This window comes from Bolinopsis microptera, chromosome 7, assembly GCF_026151205.1.
Source record: "Bolinopsis microptera isolate Bmic1 chromosome 7, MBARI_Bmic_1.0, whole genome shotgun sequence".
Lineage (NCBI taxonomy): Eukaryota > Metazoa > Ctenophora > Tentaculata > Lobata > Bolinopsidae > Bolinopsis > Bolinopsis microptera.
In genome coordinates, this window is record NC_087078.1 from 8527743 (window position 1) to 8551423 (window position 23681).

Consider the following 23681-nt stretch of genomic DNA (forward strand, 5'->3'; position numbering starts at 1 on the left):
CGCTTTTATCATATTTAACCAAAAACTGCGTTTCCATTGCATTTATATGTCTGTGAATACGATTTGAATTAAAATAATTTAAATGGAATGAGATTCAAATAACTCGTCGCACTTCAAGTAGCGGGGGTAATTACAATTACTAATTGAATTAGAAATGGAGTTAGTGTCCAGTGAAGTTTCTTTAAATTGTTAAAGTATACGTGTGCTGAATCAACGCTTATCAACTATAATACGTTAAACTGACCCGAATAATACGAATAGTATCAATATCATTACTGGGCGGCGCTCAGCCTGCATTCAGCCGAATATCTATAATTCTTTTATCTCGCTATTCTTTTATCTCTCTATCACTATGTTTATAAACATAATACTAATACATAGCCTGGGGTCCCCAGGTAATAGTATCATTGACATCAGAAATCAAAGTCTTTCAGTCGAGTTGAAATTTACGAACGTAAAATACATAATTTTAGGTCGAGTTTTCGAAGAATCGCGATTCTTCGAAAACTCGACCTAACTCGACCTTTCTGCCGATTAATCGGCTGAAAGGTTTTATTTTCGAGAGACTGGTGCCGTCCAGTAAATAGAAATCTAAATTTTAATATTTCTGTCCGACTTATCATTATCCGAACGTGCTTATATATACAAATCACTCTTGCACTGGAACTTATTGCAATGTTTCTATAAAAGGATCACCCCAGCAGTTGAAACCTCCTGCAATTATATGTGTATATATGATGTATAATTAAACGCCGAATCACCCCACATAACATACAATTTTATGTTACGAAACACTGTTTAGATCACGTGACATGGCCGTATAAGGAAGTAGGTCAAATTTATCGTTAGGGTTAAGAAGACGATTTACACAAGTATTTTGAAAGCTCCTGCTAATAATATCTTTCGTATCACTTATATGCTTTCAATATCCCCCTCCAGGTCGAAGAATTGGGTCTACTCACATGTAAATTTGAAACGAAACATAGTGATGACTGATGTGACAAATAATTACTCAGATTTACACGAGCCAAAAATTAAAAGATTTTCTTTGAATATCTCAGCCAACTCAGCAGCAGATTTGGTACGTGTTTAGACCAATTAAACACTGCCTAGATGTTCATATGACAAACTTGGTGATTTGGTCTTCAGAATATCGCAGGACGGTTTTTGGTTCCGCATTCGTGTCGATGCTAAAATGAATCATGTGATTCGCCCTTGTGTCCACCCTTTTGGGAAGGTAACGCCCTTGTGTCTTACGTCCTTGTGTCCTCTATACGCCCAAGTGTCTTCCGTTCTTGCGTTTCTACCGCCTTTGTGTCATATACCCGTCTTCCGCCCTCGTTTCCGGTTCCTAAAATTTGAAAATAAAAAAGAGTGATTTATCATCATCCTAAATAATTACCACTTTCATGAATAGTGATACTGATTCAGAGTAAACGCCAAAAATCTTCGATCTCGAAAGTTTTACATGATTTCTTTGATCAGTTCTATTGGCAATGATGTAGTTCTGAATATCTCGGGCAAATATATATATTTTTTATTTTAAATTTGAGATAGCCTAACAAAATTAACACTAGTCTTGTCCCTTCTTTGTTCATATAAATATAATATGTTCATATATAATATGATATGCAAAGCAAACCACAAAGAAATCATAATCATTGTTACCAATCACCACTCGTTTCTATATATTGAGCAAGTTAAATGAAATCAGTACTCAAAGAAATTCATGTTGAATTGCTATTACTAAAGCAAAAAGTGTTCAAAAGACTATCACTAATATTAATAACTTGCTGTCATTTCGTTGGAAAGAAAGGTGACACCTCTCATTGCGCTAACAACAGAGGCATTACATTAAGATCCACAGCCTCGAAGCTCCTGCAGATGATACTCCTGCGGAGACTTAGCAATGGCATGGAAAGATTCCTCCGGGAAAATCAAAGTGGTTTTAGACAGAATCGCTCATGTATTGACCAGGTTTATTCACTCCGCTGTATTATACACCAATGCATTGAGTATAATATCCCTCTGTACATTAATTTTGTTGATTTCAAAGCAGCTTTTGATTCAATTGACAGGCAGTTCATTTGGAGAAGTATGCAGCACTACGGCTTACCTGACAAGTACATTAGAATTATGAAGGCGTTCTTCACTCACACAGTTAGTGCTGTTAGGGTCAATGGAGAGGTTACAGGTTGGTTTGATGTCAACTCGGGTACTGGGCAAGGTGATATACAGGGACCACCAGTCTTCAACTTTTGTTTGAATTTTTCGGCATACCTTATGGAACTAAACAAGGTTATTAGCAAAGGGGCTTTATTACAGCTGCCAGCCCCCGGGGTAGAAGAGAAGCATCTTTTGGACACTGATTACGCTGATGACATGGCTATGTTAGATAACTCAAAAGAGGGGTTGCAGGAAACCACTGACCTTCTCTGCAAATACAGTGCCTATGCGGGTCTGAAGATTAATGCTGGCAAGACACAGAGCATGGTTGTCAGCAAAAGTGCATCGCAGAGGCCGTATTCTAAAGACGACACTATGGACATCAATGTGGAAGGTCTCCCAATACAGCAGGTCAGCAATTTCACTTACTTGGGTGCAATCATCAGTGCGAATGGAACAATTGACAAAGAACTTTCAGCTCGAATTCAAAAGGCCTCTGGGGCATTCTATCAGCTCAGCAGTATATGGTACAGTCGCAACATCAAGACTCCAACTAAAATCAGGATTTACAAAGCGGCTGTTCTCACTATACTGCTTTATGGAAGTGAGGTATGGAATACCACACAGACGCAGATGAAAAGATTTGAGGTGTTCCATCATAGATGTCTCAGGAGAATCCTGAAAATAAAATGGTTTTATCATGTATCTAATGCTGATGTACTTAAGCGGGCTAACATCGCCCCTGTTGATACTTTCGTACGAGCAGCTAGACTCCGATGGTTTGGCCATGTGGTGAGGATGCCAGAAGAAAGAATACCCAACTATCTTCTGCACTGGATCCCAAAGCATGGTAAAAGGTCAAGAGGTAGACCTCGGAAAAACTGGTTGTCATGTGTCCGGGAGGATGCAGCAATCTTCACAGGTGTCGATAACATCACGATAGAAGATGCAGAACAACAAGCTACAGACAGGGTTCACTGGAGAGGTCTAATACACCGGAGAAAGGAGTTACTTTGTGGTGCAGGCCACTCCAACGACTAGGAGGAGACCTTTTCAAGTACTAAATAATTACCACTTTCATGAATAGTGATACTGATTCAGAGTAAACGCCAAAAATCTTCGATCTCGAAAGTTTTACATGATTTCTTTGATCAGTTCTATTGGCAATGATGTAGTTCTGAATATCTCGGGCAAATATATATATTTTTTTATTTTAAATTTGAGATAGCCTAACAAAATTAACACTAGTCTTGTCCCTTCTTTGTTCATATAAATATAATATGTTCATATATAATATGATATGCAAAGCAAACCACAAAGAAATCATAATCATTGTTACCAATCACCACTCGTTTCTATATATTGAGCAAGTTAAATGAAATCAGTACTCAAAGAAATTCATGTTGAATTGCTATTACTAAAGCAAAAAGTGTTCAAAAGACTATCACTAATATTAATAACTTGCTGTCATTTCGACGAATAGTATGATTTCATGTATCATCATCAGCATCATACTAGGGTACGTAGGTAGACCACGATTTCACAACTATCATCTCTAATCTAAGTACTGCTTTAAAAGGTTCCTGGTATTGAAATTGAAACCACTTTTATTTTTACGGAACGTCTAAAATAAGTAATTTTGACTGTAGTTCGCGTAGTTTTCAATTAAACGTTTAAACTTAAAGGCCGGCAAAGGCCTACAAACTAGGGTACGTAGGTAGACCACGATTTCACAACTATTATCTTTAATCTAAGTTAAAGTAGTAGTAGTAGTAGTAAATCTTTCAAAGTACGAAATATCTCTTTAAAAGAGCATCCTAGGCACCTTATAGATATCATAACGCATAAAAAAGAAAACAAAAACATCAACCATCTTCTAACTTCTTCCATTCCTCCCTATCTAAAGCCAAAAATCTAAGGTCTTCGAAATCAGTCAAATTCTTAAGTCTAATATCAAGATTTCTACTAGTCAAGTCTTTTCTAATAACATCTAATAAGTTTAAACATGGTCTACCCCGTCTCCCTTCCATAAAAATATCAGAATTTATAGCAAATAACATAGAGGTGTATGCTGGTGAGTCTTCCTGTCCTCTTAAGATATGTCCTAACATTCTCCATCGAAACTTAGAGACTCTCACAGACAAGGGAGTGACATAACAACGAGCATAGAGTGCCTCATTAGAAATAACCCCAGTAGGCCATCTGATGTTGAGGATTCTTCGGAGGTGTTTGCGATGAGCAATATCAAGTTCATTCAACGAAGCTAGTGGTGCAGCCCAGGAGTTGCAGTTGTAGAGTAGAATAGAGACTACTTGTGCCTCGTAGATTTTGATCTTCCTTTGGACTGAAATCTTGCTCTTCATCCAAACTTTCTGAAATTTACTAAAGGCAACATTACCAAGGAATATTCGATTCTTGATATCCTTAACAGTGCACATCAACGATCCTAAAGTTTTGTTAGAGCGCCACTCTTCATCACCTCTATACACTTTTCCAACAATCACCTTGCGTTTAACAGTGGGTTTAGGATCTGCTAAATAAAAATGGACAAATTCAGTCTTGGAAGAATTGATATGAAGGTCCCACTGCTGGAATATATCTTTAGCGATAGGAAGCATTTCTTTGAGTGGAGCAAGTTCAGTGTTATTAAAGTCAATATCATCAGAGTATCCTGTTTCGAGTGGCATGAATTCTTCTGAGATAGGAGGATTAGGGATTGGATGATTTACTGGGTAAGGTGTTGATGATACTTGGGAGAGTACAGATCTGAGGTGAATAAGTGCAGCGGCTTCAACAACAGTAAATAGATTACCTGATAGTGCATCTCCTTGAAATGCTCCAGTTGTGCTTTGGAACTCAAGTTAAAGTACTGCTTAAAACTCAAGTTAAAGTACTGCTTTAAAAGGTTCCTGGTTTTGAAATTGAAACCACTTTTATTTTTACGGAACGTCTAAAATAAGTAAGTTTAACTGTAGTTCGCGTAGTTTTCAATTAAACTTTTAAAGGCCAGAAAAACTGCAAAGCTGGTTCGGTCGATTTCATTCTGCAGCAATAAGTGTTAGGTATCGCTTGTGCGCGGCACCCGACTACCATGAGCCTTATACTTATAAGTACATGTAACAACGTAAATTCTTCATAGTTTATTGTTATTTTTCCAAAACATGACCAGCATCTGAACTGAAATATTACTCACTATTAAAAGGCATTGGCGAATATAACCATGGTAACACCTGCTTCCTAATCCGACAGAGAGCTGAACAGTAGTTTTATGATAAGTTACAATATAAGCCAGTCATTAAAGAAGCTTTGCTTCTTGCACAAATATTAACAGTAGACCTTGAACAATAGTTTAATGTTAGTAAAGCAATTTTATTTTCATGTCCTCTTCTACATTTAAATTTTATCTTACGGTAAATCTTTCCACTCGGGTGATAACCAATGATATTGTCCGTATCCAACCAATTGATAAAAATATTGAAATTAAGGAGAGAATAAATACTTAGCAGCACCAGCTGAAGACGATAAACTGTAGAGTAAATAATTCTGACCAAATTATCGTTGACATTAGTTGATGACAACGTCAGAACTGAAAGTTTCAACAGTAGTATGAGTAAAAAGAATGGCTATAAGCGAGGATTGAACACCTGCTACAGGACGCTGGGAGAATGTGGCGGGCACCTTTTTTATTAATTATAATTTACTGAACTGGTTCATTATTACTTCTTTCTCTCTTCTTTAAGAGGCTTTTTTAAAGAGGTCTTTTTTGAGAGACTAAACAATAAAATCGTTTAAGTTTTGGCCTGGTCTTAGAATATAAAACATTTTAAACTGTGGTACTGGTAGTACAGGTACAGACAAAGTTACGAAACTTGACACCTTTTGTTTTGCGTAAAACTTAAACTGAATGTAAGTTACATTCAGTGTAACTACCCTTCATTGATAGTGATACTGATAACAAGGTTCACATTTCTTCGACTCAATACTGAAGTTCGATAACAAGACTGGAATATTTGAAAATAATGGAAGGGAAAATTCCGCAATGTCTCAATTTTCACCTTTTTAATTGGTTGGAACCCTTTTATAATAACACGTTTAAATTAAATCTTTGTTTACTCGACATAATTCACTTTTTGAGCAATCACAGTTGTTTCATGAACTTGTTCAGAAATTATAATTTTTCACATTTTTGATAGTTGCTATCGGCCTTGTTTAAATGACCGTAGGGCATTTGCTAACTTCCGATTTCCGCATGACAATCATTCGAATTTAAAACGTTTATATTTGAATGATCGCCACGCAAAATCCTTAAGTGATAACTTCAGCTTGTCTTAATATACAAAGCTATTTTTGTTGTACTAGGGTTCGTTGGGATTTATTTAGCTGTCAAATTTTAAATCCAGTACGATTTTCGTGGACCAATTGGAAACAACTTGTTATTGAATCAATAACCTGCGCTACCAAACAATTATTAACGCAAACAATATATTTCATAATCAATTTGTTAATAATTTGTTATCCATACTATAAGTATAACATAATTATAACAGATCATGGCATATAGATCAAGAAAGTCGCGAGAGCTTTCGATTTCTCAACCTGAATTCTTTAACTTACATTTAAATGGTCTCTGCATTTATCATCGGCAACAATCGAGATAATTAAATTTGTCCATAAGAATCTAACGATGTCGGTGGCATTTTAGTGGGTACCTGGTTATACTTATAGTACTAATACTATTGCTTACAATTACCTAGACGAGTTACCAACCCAGTGGATCTCCCAACGCCTCGAATTGCTGCAGGCACACCGCACACTTGAAGCTTTATCTTCATATCACGTCAAGAAATTCGCAGATTAAAATGAGATTTTAGTGAATAGATTAAGATGCCGTAGTGTGCTGTAATGACTTATACCGGTGTCCTGAAGTCATGGTTGATGAGAACCCAGCTCCACCCTCTACCCGGAGAAAGTTTCGCAACTCTAATTCCCTTTATAATCGTTTTCAACCGCCCAGTCCGTCCATTATAGATCCATTATAAATTTCTCTCCATTCTCATTTGTCCACCCGAACACAACTGTCGAGCACCGGCGAGTGATTTCTCAGCTGACACGACCGCTCTGTAATTAGCTGAAATACTTAAATTTGCCAGTAGCTGACCGACAATTACTCATTTGGATCATGGGATTTAATGACTCCATATATTAGTCTAGAGTTAAAGGACAGGATTCCTCTCACTCGGTAACCAGTATAACTATAGTATTAGTTGTAAGGTCACAGCTGCATTCCTCCCTCCCACTGCACCTAGTGGGTCAGTGCTAGTGTTAGGGAGTTGCTGTCATTGCAGTGTCAGAGTTTAGAGTCTCTCGATTCAATCATTTGACTCATAACTCTCATCGGTCCCAGAATTGAGCAATTCTGATAATCTGAGCTTTAGAGAGACAAATGTTGCTCAACGTGACTCCTTTGGTGGGCCTTCCGTTTCAAAAGATCTCCTAATTTAACACCATTGTCATATTGCCCACGTATTATTTAATGTATTGACCGGAGTTGGCTCTTAAAGTTATATTCATACTAGGTCCCATTCGATTTACGTCTTCTCTTGTCCACCTAACCTGGAGTAAGACAATTCAACCATCACAATCCACATGCATTAATCATTTAGATGCAAGGGCACAAGGTATTATTTTAATCCAGCAAGTGAAGATTGATCAGCTTATCCTCAAGATGGTCGTGTTTATATTTTCCAGTAACAGCTTTTGCTGCAGTTGAGCTGATGTAGTATTTTCTTGCCAATTCCAAAGATTAAGCCATTATAAAACTCAGTGAATTTATAATTTGTCGTAAGAGTTAGACTAAGGAGCTTGAGCTAAGTGGTGTAATGGTTCAAACTTCAGGCTTGTATCTTTAAATTTATGGTCAAGCTACACAGTTTAGGGATCATTTGGAGGTGGTCAAGGTGGTCAATGGTCAAAATAAAGCGCAGTGGATTATTTACAGTTACACACCAGTATTGTGATTCTAATAATATTAAGAATTGAAGGCTGCTCCCTTATCAATATTTGATCTATAATTGAAACTTCTCGTTGTTATTGACCAAAGCCATCACACGTGCAAGAGTCCGTTATAACCCTGATCAATGACTGATGCTAATTATTGCTGATGAAATACTAATAGATAAATTTGGATACTTTGGAACTCCCATTTGTGACTGTGTCGTATCATCTCTCTCCAGCACTTACAATTTGCATTAACCATGAACCTAATCACTATCTAGGACTACAAATATCTAGCATTACAAAGGAGGCTACGTTATTTGAAATTGGTTAAATGCAGGGCCTATGACGTTCAAAATTTAATCATAGTACAACAGGGCCAGAGCGCTCCATTCTTATACATCAGCAAGCCTGCCAAGATCTCTGTCATTCAACTCCCACCTGCACAACATCTTCATATTCATGAACTAATTTAAAGATCTACATAATTGTAATTTGTACCCCCCAAATCTTTGCGCAATCTTAGATTGACCCGCCTTCATTGTGTTTAAATAAGATTAGGGTCTGGAAGATGGTTCATAACAATGACTTTCAATTTAATTCACCACGCTTGTTAAATTTAATAACTGAACATTATGTTTATTGATACTTAAAGCGTTATTTTCCTGTAAATTTCTATCAATAATCAACTAAGATTGCCGGCCCAAACAGTATTAGACCGGCTTGCATCCCCATTCCCCAGGCTTGTGTTGCTTTTGACAGAGCAGGTTCTACAACAAATAAAGTACAGCTTACTTACTTTATTTTTGTTTGGAAAAGAAATTCGTGTGCACTATCTGTTACTATACTATACTACTACCTATACTACTACCTTACTATACTACTACCTTAAGCACATATTAGTTTAACTTAAATTAATTAATAGCAGCAGCAGGGATGAGGGTATTGATAGTAGTAGCGTGTTTCCTTCTCTTCCTTGGCCTGTCTGACTGCTGGGCACGTAGGAGACGTCTTCGTTCTGGCAAGAAAGTGAAACGAGGTAAGATAATTAATATTATACTTTTATTAGTAATATAAGTGTAATGTTATTACACTTTCTCTATAATTTATAACAGGTTGATTCTGTAACTTTGTTATTGTGACATATTGGATAAACCAGAGCTGGACAAGTTTCCCTGGTACAATTAACAAAAGAACAAAGTTGAAATTGAACTCGAAACAATCTGGCATCTTGAGTAAACATTTTTTGGGTCCCATAATATTCCATGTTTTCTCAGAAGTGTCACGTGAGAACAGAGCTGTGTCGGTAGCAGTGGAGAATGGGGTGAGAGTATCTCTGGAGCCGTGTGAGGAGGACATCCAGGCTTGTGGATTTACAGTGCAGTGTTCTTGCTGCAGTAAACCTAGCTTTTACGGGTGTGGAGGTAAGGGTGTTCGTTGTTTTTTACTTTACTGTACGAATGAGAAATAACATTAACACTTAAATAGATTTAGATTTGGTAAGTTTGTAACTTTAAAATTTCGATTTCCCAAGTCATGGTCTAGCGGCCAACTCCAGTTTCCAATCTAAGTTTGAGTTAGCCCCAACTGGGCTAATCAGGCTAGGCATATGACATTTAACCAAATGAGATCAATTTGTTCAGTTTAGTTGTTAGTTGTTAACAATTATTCTTGATATATTCAACATTTTCAGCTACTGGCCTAATAGGAGCTCCCTCAATACAGCTTCTGCAGATGGTAAAGCGCGATGCTGGCACTCACGATGGAGGTTAGCCAATCTAGAACTTTCACTATCATTCCTCCATTAGTTACTTCCTAAATCAGTCTAGAACTTTCACTATCATTCCACCATTAGTTACTTCCTAAATCAATCTTTATATTACCATTTGAGGCATTTCTTGATAGGTTAGAAAATCTCAAACGCTATCCATCATTCTAAAATTAGTTATATGTCAACGGATTCAATTACGACGGAAGTTAAAAATCTAAAAAGGTAACCATCCTTCCATGATCAGTTATATTACTTCCTAAATCAATTAATAAATACTCAATATGTCACAATCACGTGATAACATATTATTATAATTATACGTATAATCAATAATCATTATCTCATTAATAACTTTTCAGATGAAGCTGGATGTCATCTGAGATCAGTTTTGTACAATGGTGAACATCTTTGTGTTCCTGGAAATATTGCCTCGATGCTTTTTATAGCCCATCAGACAAGTAAGCAATCTTTTAATCCCAACAATTCTGGAGGCAGTGCAGTGGTTATCCGATATTATATCAGATTTAATTAAAATAGATTTAGTAGAAATGAACGCTATAACGTTTCCGCCGACTGATTGATTTCATTTCTGAGGAAAGATCTACTTCTGGGGGTGCTCCTCGGTCACATGGCGGTGTTGATTTGTCAATGTCGCTGAAAAATTTGAAATCAGAACGCAATTAGGTCTTGAAATAATATAAAGGACAAACCAGATTTATTTCTATAATATCGGCCTCATTTGCCGACGGCCCCTGACAAATTTCTCAAACGATTTCAATTCCACAGTTCCATTTTACGGACATGTGACTATGAAAGCTGTCACATGACATCGTTCAGATTGCAGACATTGCCCTCCGCAAACTACCCTATATATAAAATTTGATAGATTGTGAAATCCTAAATTTTAATTTTGCATATTCCTTTATAAGGTCACATTTTACTAAGAAATGTTAATTCTACGATCACAACGATTAAATTAGTTCAGGACCAATTTCCCCTTAGAGTTATAGCTGGGATTTCGCGCTTCTCCACAATTGCTCCCACTTTAACCGAAACCAGATTAACGACTATAATTTATAATCAATGTAGCTCTAGTCTAATGGGTGTGAATAGTGATACGACTAGCTTCCTGGCTTTTAGTTAATCAATAAGTAGTTAGTAGATTTCTGTGAACGCAGAACGATCAATGGTACCTTTTTGTGATGGTAATTTGGTAATGCTGGTGCTTCATGGTGGTATGATCGATCAAGATAATATATAGAATTATTCAAGAATGCATTTATTTCTACTCTCGATTCCGTGACCGTATCTAGATTCTAGTTTCATAACATTTATAACTACGAAGAAAGGATTCGATACAATGTGAGACCAAGGTCCTAGAAGAACTCAAAATAGAAAAATTGACATTTCGTTTTATTTTTCGTCACCAATCGCAAATTTTTAGCCAAATTGTCTACAACAAACTAGGTGACCCATGAATTAGCCAGGTGTTGTGTACTAATCAGCACCTTATCACGTTCCGAGATAATTACTAAAGCTGTTCGTTAGCTTACCTGCAATTTACTATCTATAATCTATAAATGTTCTGCGGCAAACTGTGTCTTAATTTCTGCAAATAAACCCATGTACCGAGATTGAATATTATGTTTTTACATCTTCGCAATGCATTGGCCACCAGACCACCTTGCTTTAATAATAACTTAAATCTCTCCATGCCAATGCCACTCAGATTTGGAAGCCTGTAGATAATATAATGGTATTAGAGCTTTTCATCTATGTTTAACTTTAATAGTTTGCTGTTTGTAAGAAAGTAAACTTATTTCTCACTCCCAAATATTCATCCCAATGGTACCCTTGTGCTACCCCCGAATGTCAAAATATGCATACCGAACGGTACTCTGGTCAGCCCCTGGCGGTACTCTGGTCAGCCCCTGGCGGTACTCTGGTCAGCCCCTGACGGTACTCTGGTCAGTCCCTGACGGTACTCTGGTCAGTCCCTGACGGTACTCTGGTCAGTCCCTGACGGTACTCTGGTCAGTCCCTGACGGTACTCTGGTCAGTCCCTGACGGTACTCTGGTCAGTCCCTGACGGTACTCTGGTCAGTCCCTGGCGGTACTCTGGTCAGCCCATGACGGTACTCTGGTCAGCCCCTGACGGTACTCTGGTCAGCCCCTGACGGTACTCTGGTCAGCCCCTGACGGTACTCTGGTCAGTCCCTGACGGTACTCTGGTCAGCCCCTGACGGTACTCTGGTCAGTCCCTGACGGTACTCTGGTCAGCCCCTGACGGTACTCTGGTCAGTCCCTGACGGTACTCTGGTCAGCCCCTGACGGTACTCTGATCAGCCCCTGACGGTACTCTGGTCAGTCCCTGACGGTACTCTGGTCAGCCCCTGACGGTACTCTGGTCAGTCCCTGACGGTACTCTGGTCAGCCCCTGACGGTACTCTGGTCAGCCCCTGACGGTACTCTGGTCAGCCCCTGACGGTACTCTGGTCAGTCCCTGACGGTACTCTGGTCAGCCCCTGACGGTACTCTGGTCAGCCCCTGACGGTACTCTGATCAGCCCCTGACGGTACTCTGGTCAGCCCCTGACGGTACTCTGGTCAGCCCCTGACGGTACTCTGGTCAGCCCCTGACGGTACTCTGGTCAGCCCCTGACGGTATTCTGGTCAGCCCCTGACGGTATTCTGGTCAGCCCCTGACGGTACTTTGGTCAGCCCCTGACGGTACTCTGGTCAGCCCCTGACGGTACTCTGGTCAGCCCCTGACGGTACTCTGGTCAGCCCCTGACGGTACCCTTGTCAGCCCCTGACGGCTTCAGAGCACGGTGAAATAATGGCAGCATGTTGATGTACAGAAATAACGGTCATTGAATTTTAAATAGGTTTAATTGACGATGAGTTGAGTTAAATTGTACACATCCAGCTGCACGTGTGGGGTGCACAGCTGCAAAATAATAAAGTAGTTGAACTCTGTACTGAGGTCAACAATGATTATATTTCAATTCAATTTTTCGTTTGAGTGATCCTAAGTCCAGCTGTGTTGTGGAGGCTGGTGTACATGCAGTGTCACGTGCTAAATGTGTAGTGTCACGTGCTAAATGTACAGTGTCACGTGCTAAATGTGCAGTGTCACGTGCTAAATGTGCAGTGTCACGTTCTAAATGTGTAGTGTCACGTGCTAGACATGTGCAGTGTCACGTGCTTAATGTGCAGTGTCACGTGCTAAATGTGCAGTGTCACGTGCTAGATGTGCAGTGTCACGTGCTAAATGTGCAGTGTCACGTGCTAAATGTGCAGTGTCACGTTCTAAATGTGTAGTGTCACGTGCTAGATGTGCAGTGTCACGTGCTTAATGTGCAGTGTCACAGGCTAAATGTGCAGTGTCACGTGCTTAATGTGCAGTGCCACGTGCTAAATGTGCAGTGTCACGTGCTAAATGTGCAGTGTCACGCGCTAATTGTGCAGTGTCACGTGGCTAAAGCTCAAAAGATAGATTCTTGATATCTCTTCCGTTACGAAAATCAGCTGGTTCATAGGATTAATGAAGAAGATTCGCATACACGATTTATAATAAAGTAGAAACGTAATCGAAAGACAAACTGAACAAATGAAGGGTTCGTCTTGAAACGAGCTATATATAAGAGTATAACGTAGCGCTCGACTCCAAATAGAATTCAAATAAAAATGCGCTCCGGTAGTTTCAACTCCCAGCAGCTGGGAGTTGGAAAACTGAAATTCACGTTACTGTCGCTGTGAGAAGCCTTATTGAGTGCGCGGCGCGGCACAGTAACGCATCGCGCTACAATGTCACGTGCTAAATGTGCAGGTGCTAATTAAGATTTGTTTTACTGGCGCTATAACTCGGAGAACAGACTAGCTGTTACTTGAAGAACAATTTAGATTATCTGTTGATTCACGATGTCAATCCTTCGCAGCTCGGTGAGGCACAGTGGTGCATCTCGCCGATCTACCGAAGTGGTGGTTGCGAGAAGCATTATTTGATGCGCGCGCGACCCAGTAGTGCATCGCGCTACAAGATTATCTGCAGCTTTAAATCTCAACTAATTATAGTGAAACCTAAAGTGATGAAAAACAGACTAAAAGTTGAGATGAATTCAAAAATAGGGTATCTAAATTTACACACCGTCGCGCTCCACTGAGGATAATAATTATATTTGTACTAATAATATTAATTATACTTATTGAAACTAACTTAACATATTGTCTCCTCTGTCAGGTGAAGGAGACTGCTATCCAGTGTTCCCACTAAACTGTAAGAGTGACCTGGCTGATGAAACTATTTATTACCAGTACCTCTACGTCCCTAAAACACATGTCCTGAGAACTCTCTCCGCTCTCCAAGCAGCTGGACATTTCTGCCAAGTAAGTCTCTTGATTTGTTGGCGATTCAAAATGAAGATATTCATATCCAATAATTTAGAGTATTAATAATGAATATGATTATTGATTATGATGTTGTAAAGTGAAAGTGTTAAGCAACGTCTACTACCATTTTCTCACTGATTCTATTCACAGTCAATTTGAAATTTTCTTTTTAAAAAATGTAAGGCTTACGAACTAAAATTAATCATTTCAGATATCAGAACAAGAAACACAAGGCGGGATTAAATGTGTTATTTAGATCACGTGATAAGAAGACATCCCTGCAACTAACACCTGACCACCCATCATCTACTAACACCTGTTGCGATTAACACCGTTTTTGCTCTCAATGCGCTATATTTGGACTGATATTGATAATATCTGATGCAGATGTCACATGTTACAAATTCACTTCGCTGTGAAAAATGTGTTGCTTTTTTTCCCTCTGCAACACTGCGAAGCATGTCATTTTTTCGCTTACATCATCGTACAGAATTTCAAGTTTATCTTTAAGACACTGTATTTGTTATTGATATTTATTTATTTAATTCTTTGATTGCTATTTTATTGTTTAGAATTGTGTAATGCTGGAAGTGTGTTTTACATTATTTTATTGTTGTTCTCCCTGCCAGCACGCGTCTTTTATTTGTCATATTACAATCTTTATAAATTGGTAAGTACGTCAATCTCAGAGCGAGAGCGAGAAAGATAGAGAGGTATAAAGAGAAGTGGCTGGGAAGGCGGGGTAAATTAAAAAGGAGTGTGTCGAAAGGAAGAAAAAGGATATTTTATTTTCGACTTCACTAATTCACTATAATAATTCACAATTTATTATTTATAAGACGTACAGGTTGCTTAAATAAAATACACATTTTGATGATTATCATAACAATAACATAATTTCACTATTAGAAATTTACTACATTCGCACAGTAATATAAACAAAGAGTTTTACCAACGAAAAACTGAAATGAAATTGGAAATTGAAATGCAAAATGAGAAATAATTCGTTCTGGTGCAATCGAGATAAATCTTCAATATGAATTTTTATAAAACTAGGGTTAAAAATCCTTCCATTCAAATCATGGTAAAAATCATAAATTCGAATCCATATTTAATACCATACAATATTGATCCAACGTCCTGTTCAAATTCTATTCTGAAAGTATCATTACCGTCATTACCGACATAAACCAAAACATAGTTGCCGCCCTTTGGTTATTCTGTACTTTAAGTACATGCAACAACAAACAAATTTCCAAAAGAAATTCATTCATAATTTTGCAAACGTGGCACAATTCGACCTGTCACCATCAAATTCAATGAAATCTCCACTCAAATATGTGTATTTAAATGAGCACTGTTATAATTCTGACGCAATGACGGATTGAATTTTTCGTGACAATTTCGCCATACATTTTCCTTGAGAGTAAAAAGTTCATACTATATACTATCTTTCCACGGAAGTTCACAGCTATTCATCTCTGAGAACAGAAAGGTAGTACTTCATTAATTAATTAATTAATTAATTAGATAATTAATTAACCCTTTGTCTTTGTGCCTCGTTTCTTATTTAAGATCTTTAGAACTTACAAAGAAGATGTTGTGAACAAGAACGGAAATAATGCTGCCAACCAAGGGTGCGAACAGGAATATCTGGAGAAAAAGTGATTATTTTATTTAAATAATCTGTAATATTGTACATATTAATCGACTGGTGACTATTGTGAAAAGACCAAAGGGATAGATGAGATGTTTATTGGGTATAATTATGTTATATTGCGACAGTTTGCCGTTATCAGAAATAAGACATACAAATAGTTCAACAGACAAATCTCCAGAAAGGAAACGGAGTTACAAGTGCGATGGGACAAATGTATGAAACAGCAATGAGGCAATGGAAATCAATTATTTCCTGGAATTGTAAATTACCAATCTTTTATGATGTATCAGTATGTGGACTGTAGAAGAGTTCAATAATAGATTTAGTCCTACAATCTACATATAACAGTAAATAAAATTTAATCGCCCTTACATTTGGTAACTAGTTAAAAATAATGACCAGTCGCCTAATTAATCAATTTATTATTTAAACTTAATTAGTTAATTGATGAACAAATAAATACAAACCAGGATTTCGCTGCTAGCTTGCCCAGTGATTATGTTCCAGACAGATCCACGTACGGGGTTGATGCCACAGTTGGTGAATGGAATCTGAAATATTATTTAATATAATATGGTACCTGTAGTTTAATATGAGTGATCGATAACACGATGATGATGATTAATCACTCTACACTCGACTGTCACGTGACTTTTTCGACCCGTTCTCTAGCTGGTCCTGAACGACTATTCGAAACCCTAACCCTCTAATCTGATCTCAACCCTAACCCTAACACGATCCTTAATAAAAGCATATGCTGAAACCCTAACCCTAACGATAAATTAAACTAACTTCCTTATACGGTCATATCACGTGATCGAGACAGTTTTTCGCGAATATCTCGTCAGGGGAGCATTTTAACCCTATGTCGTGGGGGTGATTCGGAATCAGCGTCCGAAAATACATCGATTGAAGTTGATTTGAACTGTCGGGGGCCCTTTTAGAACAATCTCGAAGATCGACTGTAGAGTGATTTAGCACGCTCGATAACACGACGGGGATCTATAGCACGGCCGCGAAACGCTGGCGGCTAAAAGCTCGAAAGTGCAATAGAATAACAATAAAAGCTCAAAATTAGGGGGCGATATTTTTACGGCTAGGTTAAAGGTGGAAATCTGGTTAGGTCCTCTCTTTAGGTAAACTTTTAAATACAAATGCATATTGGCATTGCATATTCAGATAATATCTTGAGCACTGCTCAGTCCATTTCTACAATCGTTGGTCTGTATGGTGCAATTAACACCGAGAGGAATAGTAAAACTCCGATTTGCCGAACAATTTCGGGGAAATCGAAAAGAAATTAAAAATATGACAGTAAATTGGGGTGCGGTTAATGAGGGTTTAAGTGTACTTACCAAAAAGATGTGCATTACAAGAATGGCAATGCCGATTGAAAGGGGTTGGAGGTAAGATGCGGCGTGTCCTTTCTGTTCATTGATAGTCGAGAGGATAGTAAGGATCAGGAACATTGTGCCAAACATCTCCAGGAAGAACGCTTGTGCAGAGTTGATGCCAACACCGACAGCATTGACCCCAGCAATATCACCCGCAATATAGTCAAAGTTTCCAAGTGCGTAAAGGAGACCTAGGGAGGGATCAGACTCGTTAATAAAGAAGAGTTAAACCTGGTATAATAATAATACATAATAATGTAATAATTATGTAATATTGATAGGTGAAAATTCTGTTTTTCCTCCACTAGCGAGCTCAACAAATGAAACAAGCAGTTAATCACACAAAAATATTTTCGATGGTCTACATCTTTATCAGTTCAATAATGTAATATAATTATAATAATAATTGGTATTGACTATTGATAGCTTGGGTGACAAATAGTTAGATTACGCCACAGTTCAGAAACGAAGCGAGAAATACAAATGAAGTTAAAAATCATGAGAGGGTTGGGTTTATAGAGTTAGGATTACGGTGAGGGTGATGGTGAGGGTGAGGGTGAGGGGTAGTGTTAAGGTTGTCTGTTAGCCAAATTATTTTAACATAAACTTTGTTCAAAGTTTAACAAGATTTCTAAATACCTGCCCCGGCGAATCCGCCAGCGAACTGAGCAATAATGTAGACAATGGCGACGATGAGACTGATTCTTCTGTCGAGGAAGAGAGCGAAACTCACAGCAGGGTTTACATGACCACCGCTTGTTCCCGAGAGGATATGGATAATCCCACCGATTCCTGGCGAGATAAATCATTATAAAAGTAACTGTAGTAATATTTTCGTTGTTTCACGGAATTGCGACAGATTTTAAGCGAACAAATATTTTATTTGTGCTAAAAAACAGTAAATGATAATGGTTTATAATCGCTCCTTACCAAGACCAAAAGCAAGAGAGATACTCAAATAGTAGGCGGGACTTGCCGATTCAAGGGCCACAAGAGCTCTGTGGTTAGCAGATCCTACGCAGAAGATAATTAGGAACATTGTTCCCAAAAACTCAGCTCCAGCCTTTTGTAGGAGACAAAAGTTTATGTCGTCACCTCCCAAACTGAACGACCTTGTCTGGCCGGATACTTTGTGTTATAGACAAAAAAGAGCTACTTGTAATCTTGTATCGCGAAATTTGGAACTTTGTCAATTTCAACGTAATTTAACTAATATAAGTCTAACTTAGACTTAGTTAGATAACGTTGAAATTGGCGGGGTTCCAAATGTATTTGTGCGTTTTTATGTTTTCTGAGCCATCTGTTATATTATTTTATTTGAAACAGTCACTTAGAGTCTAACTCTAAGTAACTATTTTAAATAAAATAAAATAACAGATGGTGCATAAAACATAGAACTTCAACATTTTCGAAGTACATAATCAAAGTTTTTAATTCAGTGTAATTATTTAACTCATTATTAACGTGATACAGTGTAAAAACTAAAGAAACTATCTTTGACTATTTATTTTATTTGACTAGATTCATTATATTATTATTACATTGATTTGCCGTGCAACAATTATGATTCACATTTGCGTTCACATTTGTGTACGCAATAAAAAGATCCATTAGGGACAAAACTCTTACAAGGGTCTTTCAAACAATCAATCAAATATCAATCAACCAATGACAAGGAAATAAACCAAGGACGCCGGGCACAATCTAAAACTTACCTTACTCTTCGACTTGGCCCCTTCATTTTGAACTTCAGTGTTAACATCACCTAGATCGACCTCACCCATTGTGATATCCTTAACTATAAAGTGTATCTTTTTAGTTTAAAAAAGTGATTAAATAATTCCTAAACTTACCATAAAATTTGTCTAAGTTATGCAAGCCTCTGAGTAATTAATTTATCCATGTCGCGACATGTCGGTAGCAAGCTCCAACGGTAGACTGATTAAGATACTATTGCTCTGAAGAAGAGACCGAGATGACCTGAAATAATATTACCACTATAGGGTGTCACGCACAATTTGGCTATAGGATCTAAAAAATTCCAGAATTTTCAATTCTGCACGCCTTATCAATAAAACTGACATCCTATTCCTAAACGTACGTAGCACGGAAAAGTATTTGGGGAATACTATCAACTTATCAGATCATGATAGCTCTACTACAATTATAAATTATGTGACGTATCGTTATAGTTATAGTTATACTGATAAGGAAGTTATTTGATGATGCAAAATCTTGAAATTTCAAATATTTGTAAAAATATGTAGACTGGATCAAATTCAAATAGGATATGTATGAAGTAGCATTAATGAGATAAGAATTTACTCGTTTAATTCAGTGCCGACAACAAATAATTACAAAACCTTAGGATCAAGGGAGGATATTCAAAATTGAATTTATTTCGCACGATTCATTTAAACCGCCAATCAATATCAAACTCAAACAAAACAATCAACAATGAATCGCGCAACTAAAAACTGGAACTCCACGACGCGCAAACAGTAAAGATGGTTATAATTTACTTTGCACGTGCTGATTTGCACGTGCTGAAGTGATGTACCATGAAAATCACGCGCCTCATTTCATTATTAAAACTTCACGCGTATCATTAGTATTACAACCATCGTGCATTGGGCATTTTTTGCTTACATCATCGCACAGAATTTTAAGTTTATCTTTAATACACCGTATTTGTTATTGATATTTATTTATTTAATTCTTTGATTGCTATTTTATTTTTTAGAATTGTGTAATGCTGGAAGTGTGTTTTACATTATTTTGTAGTTGTTCTCCCTGCCAGCACGCGTCTTTTATTAAAGTCATATTACAATCTTTATAAATTGATAAGTGTGCGAGAAAGATAGAAAAATAAAAAGGTAGAGAGAAGGGGCCGGGAAGGTGTGGTAAATTAAAAAGGAGTGTGTCGAAAGGATGAAAAAGGATATTTTATTTTCGACTTCACTAATTCAATATAATAATTGACAATTAATTATTTATAACTATAAGTACAGGTTACTTAAATAAAATACACATTTTGATGATTATCATAACATAATTTCACTATTAGAAATTTACTACATTCGCACAGTAATATATATACATCGAGTTTTAACAACAAAAACTGAAATGAAATTGAAATGCAAAATAAGAAATAATTCGTCCTGTTACAATCGAGATAAACCTTCAATATGAATTTTAATAAAACTAGGATTTAAAATCCTTCCATTCAAATCATGGTAAAAATCAGAAATTCGAATCCATATTTAATACCTACCATACAATATTGATCCAACGTCCTGTTCAAATTCTATTCTGAAAGTATCATTACCGACATAAACCAAAACATAGATGCCGCCCTTAACTTTGGTTATTCTGTACTTTTAAGTACATACATAACATGCAAAGAAAAAAGTTTAATATTTTCAAAATTTTCAAAAGATTCATTCATAATTTTGCAAACGTGCCACAATTCGACCTGTCATCATCAAATTCAATTAAATCTCCGCTCAAATATTTGCCTTCAAATGAGCACTGTTATAATTCTGACGCAATGACAGGTTGAATTTGTCGTGACAATTTTGCCATACATTTTCCTTAACAGTAAAAAGTTCATACTACTACTAGTACTATACTATCTTTCCACGGACGTTCACAGCTATTCATCTCTGAGAACAGAAAGGTAGTATTTCATTAAGTAATTAATTAATTAATTCATTAACCCTTTGTCTTTGTGCATCGTTTCTTATTTCAGATCTTTAGTAACTTACAAAGAAGATGTTGTGAACAAGAACGGAAATAATGCTGCCAACCAATGGTGCGAACAGGAATATCTGGAAAAAAGGGATTATATTAATCGACTGGTGACCATTGTGGAAAAGACCAAAGGGATAGATGAGATGTTTATCGGGTATAATTATGTTATATTGCGACAGTTTGCCGTTATCAGAAATAAGACATACAAATAGTTCAACAGACAAATCTCCAGAAAGGAAACGGAGTTACAAGTGCGATGGCACAAATGTATGAAACAGCAATGAGGCAATGGAAATCAATTATTTCCTGTAAATTACCAATCTTTTATGATGTATCAGTATGTGGACTGTAGAAGAGTTCAATAATAGAATTAGTCCCACAATCTACATACAACAGCAAATAAAATTTAATCGCCCTTAAATTTGGTAAGTAGTTAAAAATAATGACCAGTCGCCTAATTAATCAATTTATTATTTAAACTTAATTATTTAAATAATGAACAAATAAATACAAACCAGGATTTCGCTGTTAGCTTGCCCAGTGATAATGTTCCAGACAGATCCACGTACGGGGTTGATGCCACAGTTGGTGAATGGAATCTGAAATATTATTTAATATATGGTACCTGTAGTTTAATATGAGTGATCGATAACACGACGGGGATCTATAGCACGGCCGCGAAACGCTGGCGGCTAAAAGCTCGAAAGTGCAATAGAATAAAAATAAAAGCTCAAAATTAGGGGGCGATATTTTTACGGCTATGTTAAAGGTGGAAATCTGGTTAGGTCCTCTCTTTAGGTAAACTTTTAAATACAAATGCATATTGGCATTGCATATTCAGATAATATCTTGACCACTGCTCAGTCCATTCCTACAATCGTTGGTCTGTATGATGCAATTAACACCGAGAGGAATAGTAAAACTCCGATCTGCCGAACAATTTCGGGGAAATCGAAAAGAAATTAAAAATATGACAGTAAGTTGGGGTGCGGTAAATGAGGGTTTAAGTGTACTAACCAAGAAGATGTGCATTACAAGAATGGCAATGCCGATTGAAAGGGGTTGGAGGTAAGATGCGGCGTGTCCTTTCTGTTCATTGATGGTCGAGAGAATAGTCAGGATCAGGAACATTGTGCCAAACATCTCTAGGAAGAACGCTTGTCCAGAGTTGATACCAACACCGACAGCATTGACCCCAGCAATACCACCCTCAATATCGTCAAAGTTTCCAAGTGCGTAAAGGAGACCTGAAGGGATTAGACTCGTTAATAAAGAAGAGTTAAACCTGGTATTATAATAATATATAATAATGTAATCGTAATAATAATGTAATATAATAAAAATTGGTATTGAATATTGATAGCTTAGGTGACAAATAGTAACATTATGCCACAGTTCAGAAACGAAGCGAAAAATACAAATGAAGTTAAAAGCCAAATTGTTTTAAACATAAATTGTTCAAACTCAAAGTTTAACAAGATTTCTAAATACCTGCCCCGGCGAATCCGCCAGCGAACTGAGCAATAATGTAGACAATGGCGACGATGAGACTGATTCTTCTGTCGAGGAAGAGAGCGAAACTCACAGCAGGGTTTACATGACCACCGCTTGTTCCCGAGAGGATATGGATAATCCCACCGATTCCTGACGAGATAAATCAGTATAAAAGTAACTGTAGTACTAGTAATATTTTCGTTGTTTTACGGAATTGCGACAGATTTTAAGCGAACAAATATATTTATTTGTGCTAAAGAACAGATTTTGGTAAATGACAATGGTTTATAATCGCTCCTTACCAAGACCAAAAGCAAGAGAGATACTCAGATAGTAGGCGGGACTTGCCGATCCAAGGGCCACAAGAGCTCTGTGGTTAGCAGATCCTACGCAGAAGATAATTAGGAACATTGTTCCCAAAAACTCAGCTCCAGCCTTTTGTAGGAGACAAAAGTTTATGTCGTCACCTCCCAAACTGAACGACCTTGTCTGGCCGGATACTTTGTGTTATAGAAAAAAAAAGAGCTACTTGTAATCTTGTATCACGAAATTTGGAACTTTGCCAATTTCAACGTAATTTCAACGATACAGTGTAAAGAAACTTGATTTATTTTATTTGACTAGAAACATTACATTGATTTGTCGTGCGGCGTGCAACAATTATGATTCACATTTGAAATTTGACGTTTTTAGAAGTTATGTTACCAGGACAGGGTTTTTTTTAGTGTACGCAATAAAAATATCCATTAGGGACAAAACCCTTACGAGGGGCTTTCAAACAATCAATCAACCAATCACAAGGAAATAAACGAAGGACGCCGGGCACAATCTAAAACTTACCTTACTCTTCGACTTGGCCCCTTCATTTTGAACTTCAGGGTTAACATCACCTAGATCGACCTCACCCATTGTGAATTCCTTAACTATAAAGTGTATCTTTTTAGTTTAAAAAAGTGATTAAATAATTCCTAAACTTACCAAAACATTTGTCTTTTTTCCTTCCTTTGCCATCTCGAGTTCTTTGATGTCACTATGAAATCAATATTTAAAATTATTTT

The 23681-nt window shown here is 37.2% G+C and overlaps 3 protein-coding genes across 4 annotated transcripts in view; 1 reads left to right on the forward strand and 2 right to left on the reverse strand.

The window, feature by feature from the left end:
* LOC134818365 (uncharacterized) overlaps window positions 1-14950 on the forward strand; it is an 82140-nt gene extending 67190 nt beyond the window's left edge. Inside the window, exons 2-7 of the mRNA XM_063827875.1 lie at window positions 9084-9199; window positions 9438-9584; window positions 9854-9928; window positions 10291-10389; window positions 14174-14319; window positions 14534-14950. Coding sequence (XP_063683945.1) covers window positions 9097-9199; window positions 9438-9584; window positions 9854-9928; window positions 10291-10389; window positions 14174-14319; window positions 14534-14578 — 615 coding nt within the window. The 5' untranslated portion in view covers window positions 9084-9096 and the 3' untranslated portion in view covers window positions 14579-14950. The remainder of the gene's footprint in view (window positions 1-9083; window positions 9200-9437; window positions 9585-9853; window positions 9929-10290; window positions 10390-14173; window positions 14320-14533) is intronic.
* A 251-nt stretch (window positions 14951-15201) lies between these two features.
* LOC134818291 (aquaporin Z-like) lies at window positions 15202-19195 on the reverse strand. The gene is made up of 6 exons (XM_063827784.1): window positions 19092-19195; window positions 18307-18493; window positions 18016-18168; window positions 17338-17567; window positions 16450-16533; window positions 15202-15975 (listed from the first exon to the last, which is right to left on the reverse strand). Exons 1-6 carry the CDS (start codon window positions 19158-19160, stop codon window positions 15889-15891), a joined length of 810 nt encoding a protein of 269 aa, XP_063683854.1. The 5' UTR covers window positions 19161-19195; the 3' UTR covers window positions 15202-15888.
* Window positions 19196-20408: 1213 nt separating this feature from the next.
* On the reverse strand, window positions 20409-23681 carry LOC134818292 (aquaporin-2-like). Of its 2 annotated transcripts, none has more exons than XM_063827786.1 (6): window positions 23602-23681; window positions 22926-23112; window positions 22621-22773; window positions 22147-22376; window positions 21645-21728; window positions 20409-21206 (listed from the first exon to the last, which is right to left on the reverse strand). In XM_063827786.1, the coding sequence occupies exons 1-6, from the start codon at window positions 23632-23634 to the stop codon at window positions 21132-21134; spliced, it is 762 nt and encodes a 253-aa protein (XP_063683856.1). In that variant the 5' UTR covers window positions 23635-23681; the 3' UTR covers window positions 20409-21131. The 2 variants fall into 2 exon arrangements, with proteins under 2 accessions (XP_063683856.1, XP_063683855.1); XM_063827785.1 differs by lacking the exon at window positions 23602-23681 and adding an exon at window positions 23464-23574.

Coding starts and splice junctions, on each gene's coding strand:
- LOC134818291 (XM_063827784.1), bottom strand. CDS start 19,160: ATGGGTGAGGTCGATCTAGGTGATGTTAACACTGAAGTTCAAAATGAA. Junction 18,494..19,091: donor GGGCCAAGTCGAAGAGTAAG/GTAAGTTTTAGA, acceptor GTATCCGGCCAG/ACAAGGTCGTTCAGTTTGGG. Junction 18,169..18,306: donor CTCTCTTGCTTTTGGTCTTG/GTAAGGAGCGAT, acceptor TTATCTCGCCAG/GAATCGGTGGGATTATCCAT.
- LOC134818292 (XM_063827785.1), bottom strand. CDS start 23,532: ATGGGTGAGGTCGATCTAGGTGATGTTAACCCTGAAGTTCAAAATGAA. Junction 22,774..22,925: donor CTCTCTTGCTTTTGGTCTTG/GTAAGGAGCGAT, acceptor TTATCTCGTCAG/GAATCGGTGGGATTATCCAT. Junction 21,729..22,146: donor TTGTAATGCACATCTTCTTG/GTTAGTACACTT, acceptor ATAATATTTCAG/ATTCCATTCACCAACTGTGG.